Genomic DNA, 1,728 nt, shown 5'->3' with positions numbered 1-1,728 from the left:
TGTGGTTTCGCGCGTAACAAACGTTTTGTTACGCGCGAACCATATTGTAGTGGAATTTCCTCGTTACAAAAAAAAAATGGATGGAGGAACGACTACATCCATATTACCATATTTAAAATAAACTTATTAAAGTCTTTGAGTCACTACGGCTTTAGTACTTTGAGTTGTAAAGGTGACGGTAGGGGAAACACATATTTGACCTACGATTAGACTGTGGGTGGTTTGGAGCGGTCCCCCCAAGGAGATACAACTGCTTCTCTGTCACAGCTTTCGGTACCTCTTTCACCGTAGATAATCACCTAATACTTCTCCTTTGTCACCTTTGTGAAGCTCAAACATTACCTGAAAAACCGACAGCAGCCGGATCAACTCCGCGCACACACGAACGCTGTTTGCAAGCCAATGTTTGTGGAAAAATGATTGCAAACGATGCGCGCTTGGTGTAACATTACCTTTAGATTGGCAGGTGGCGCGCCTGCCTAGGAAACCCTAGATCGCGAATTCGATTTCTTGCCGGAGTGAACTTCATCGGCTGGCTTTCTAATCCCCTCTCTTCCGTGGTCTTATACCCGCTACTGACGCTTATATGTAGGTCTGTCAAACAGTTTGAACACTAGTGCGACGGGAAAAGCTTCAGACCGCGGTTTCTCAGACGATCTGACAGACCTAGGTCTCGAGCTTTTTCCGCCACAAACGTTCAGACGGTCAGAGTACGTGTAGCCGGCATTATAAGTAAGAAAGATTTACTCATATTTATGAACAAAAATTCTCGGTCTCAGATCAGTCTCAAGCAAATTTTGGCTAATCAGATGCTTGGAATTGATGTTTTTTTTTTTTAAAAGAGGTTTGACAGAGGGAACTGTAACTGCTAGGGTCTTATTGTCCCGAAATCGAAGGGAGAAGGAAGACAGGATAGGAGGAAAGTCAGCCGTTTCGAGAACGAACATTATCCCATCAGGATAAAATCCGCCCCCGGGCGGGAATCGAACCCGCGGCCTAGCGCTTACAAGGCAGACGCGCTACCAACCAAGCTAACTAGGCTGGCTAATTGATGCTTGAGCATTTGCTGAGAGCCAGCATTTTGTTCTAAAATATGGGTGTTAGACAGGTTCACGTAGAGACTTACGTTCAATATGTTTCACCAGACCACGCAGTGAAGTCCCATGTGTGACCACTAGGACTTTCTTCCCCTGTTTAATCTCGGTAGCAATGTTTTCATTCCAGTAGGGTAGGACTCTCATTATGGTCTCCTTCAGGCTTTCCGTGTGAGGAAATTGGTCCTCATTAGGGCCGTCAATTTTGAAGTTAGGATTGGTGATGATATCCTGGTAGTACTTGTGATCTTTGGTCATTGGAGGAGGAAGAACGTCGTAACTTCGTCTCCAGATTTGAACCTGAAAACGTGCAAAGTTATTGTTGATAATAGGAAAACATGAGACCGTAGACCCCAAGGTCTACCGACTGTACCGACATGAACTTTCAAGATCTGAGCAAGAGCAGATGCGAATATCAAAATTCATGGACCAACAAGTCCTAAAATGGGGTCACAACGAGTAGATCTCTTAATACTGACACATTGCATAACCAAAATGTCGAAGGCGCAACATAAGATTTTTGTATTGCGGGAAGTGTTTAGTAGATTTTGAAGGCGCAATTATTTTTTTGTAAACAATCTGATACGCGGGAAATTTTGAATTTTTGGAATTTAAATTTCTGATTTTCGGTGCA

At 43.6% G+C, this 1,728-nt stretch overlaps 1 protein-coding gene across 1 annotated transcript in view; it reads right to left on the bottom strand.

Annotated features, from left to right (window-relative positions):
• The window catches only part of LOC103523907 (phosphoglycerate mutase 1-like), a gene marked incomplete at both ends in the record, with an annotated part of 10,141 nt that extends 8,687 nt beyond the window's left edge, over positions 1 to 1,454 (bottom strand). The window contains one exon of the mRNA XM_008488914.2: positions 1,107 to 1,454. Within this exon, the coding sequence (XP_008487136.2) occupies positions 1,107 to 1,454 (348 nt within the window). The remainder of the gene's footprint in view (positions 1 to 1,106) is intronic.
• Between the last annotated feature and the right edge of the window lie 274 nt (positions 1,455 to 1,728).

This window comes from Diaphorina citri, unplaced genomic scaffold (assembly GCF_000475195.1).
Source record: "Diaphorina citri unplaced genomic scaffold, Diaci psyllid genome assembly version 1.1 scaffold54318, whole genome shotgun sequence".
Taxonomy (NCBI): Eukaryota; Metazoa; Arthropoda; class Insecta; order Hemiptera; family Psyllidae; genus Diaphorina; species Diaphorina citri.
This window is presented reverse-complemented; position numbering and strand designations above follow the sequence as displayed.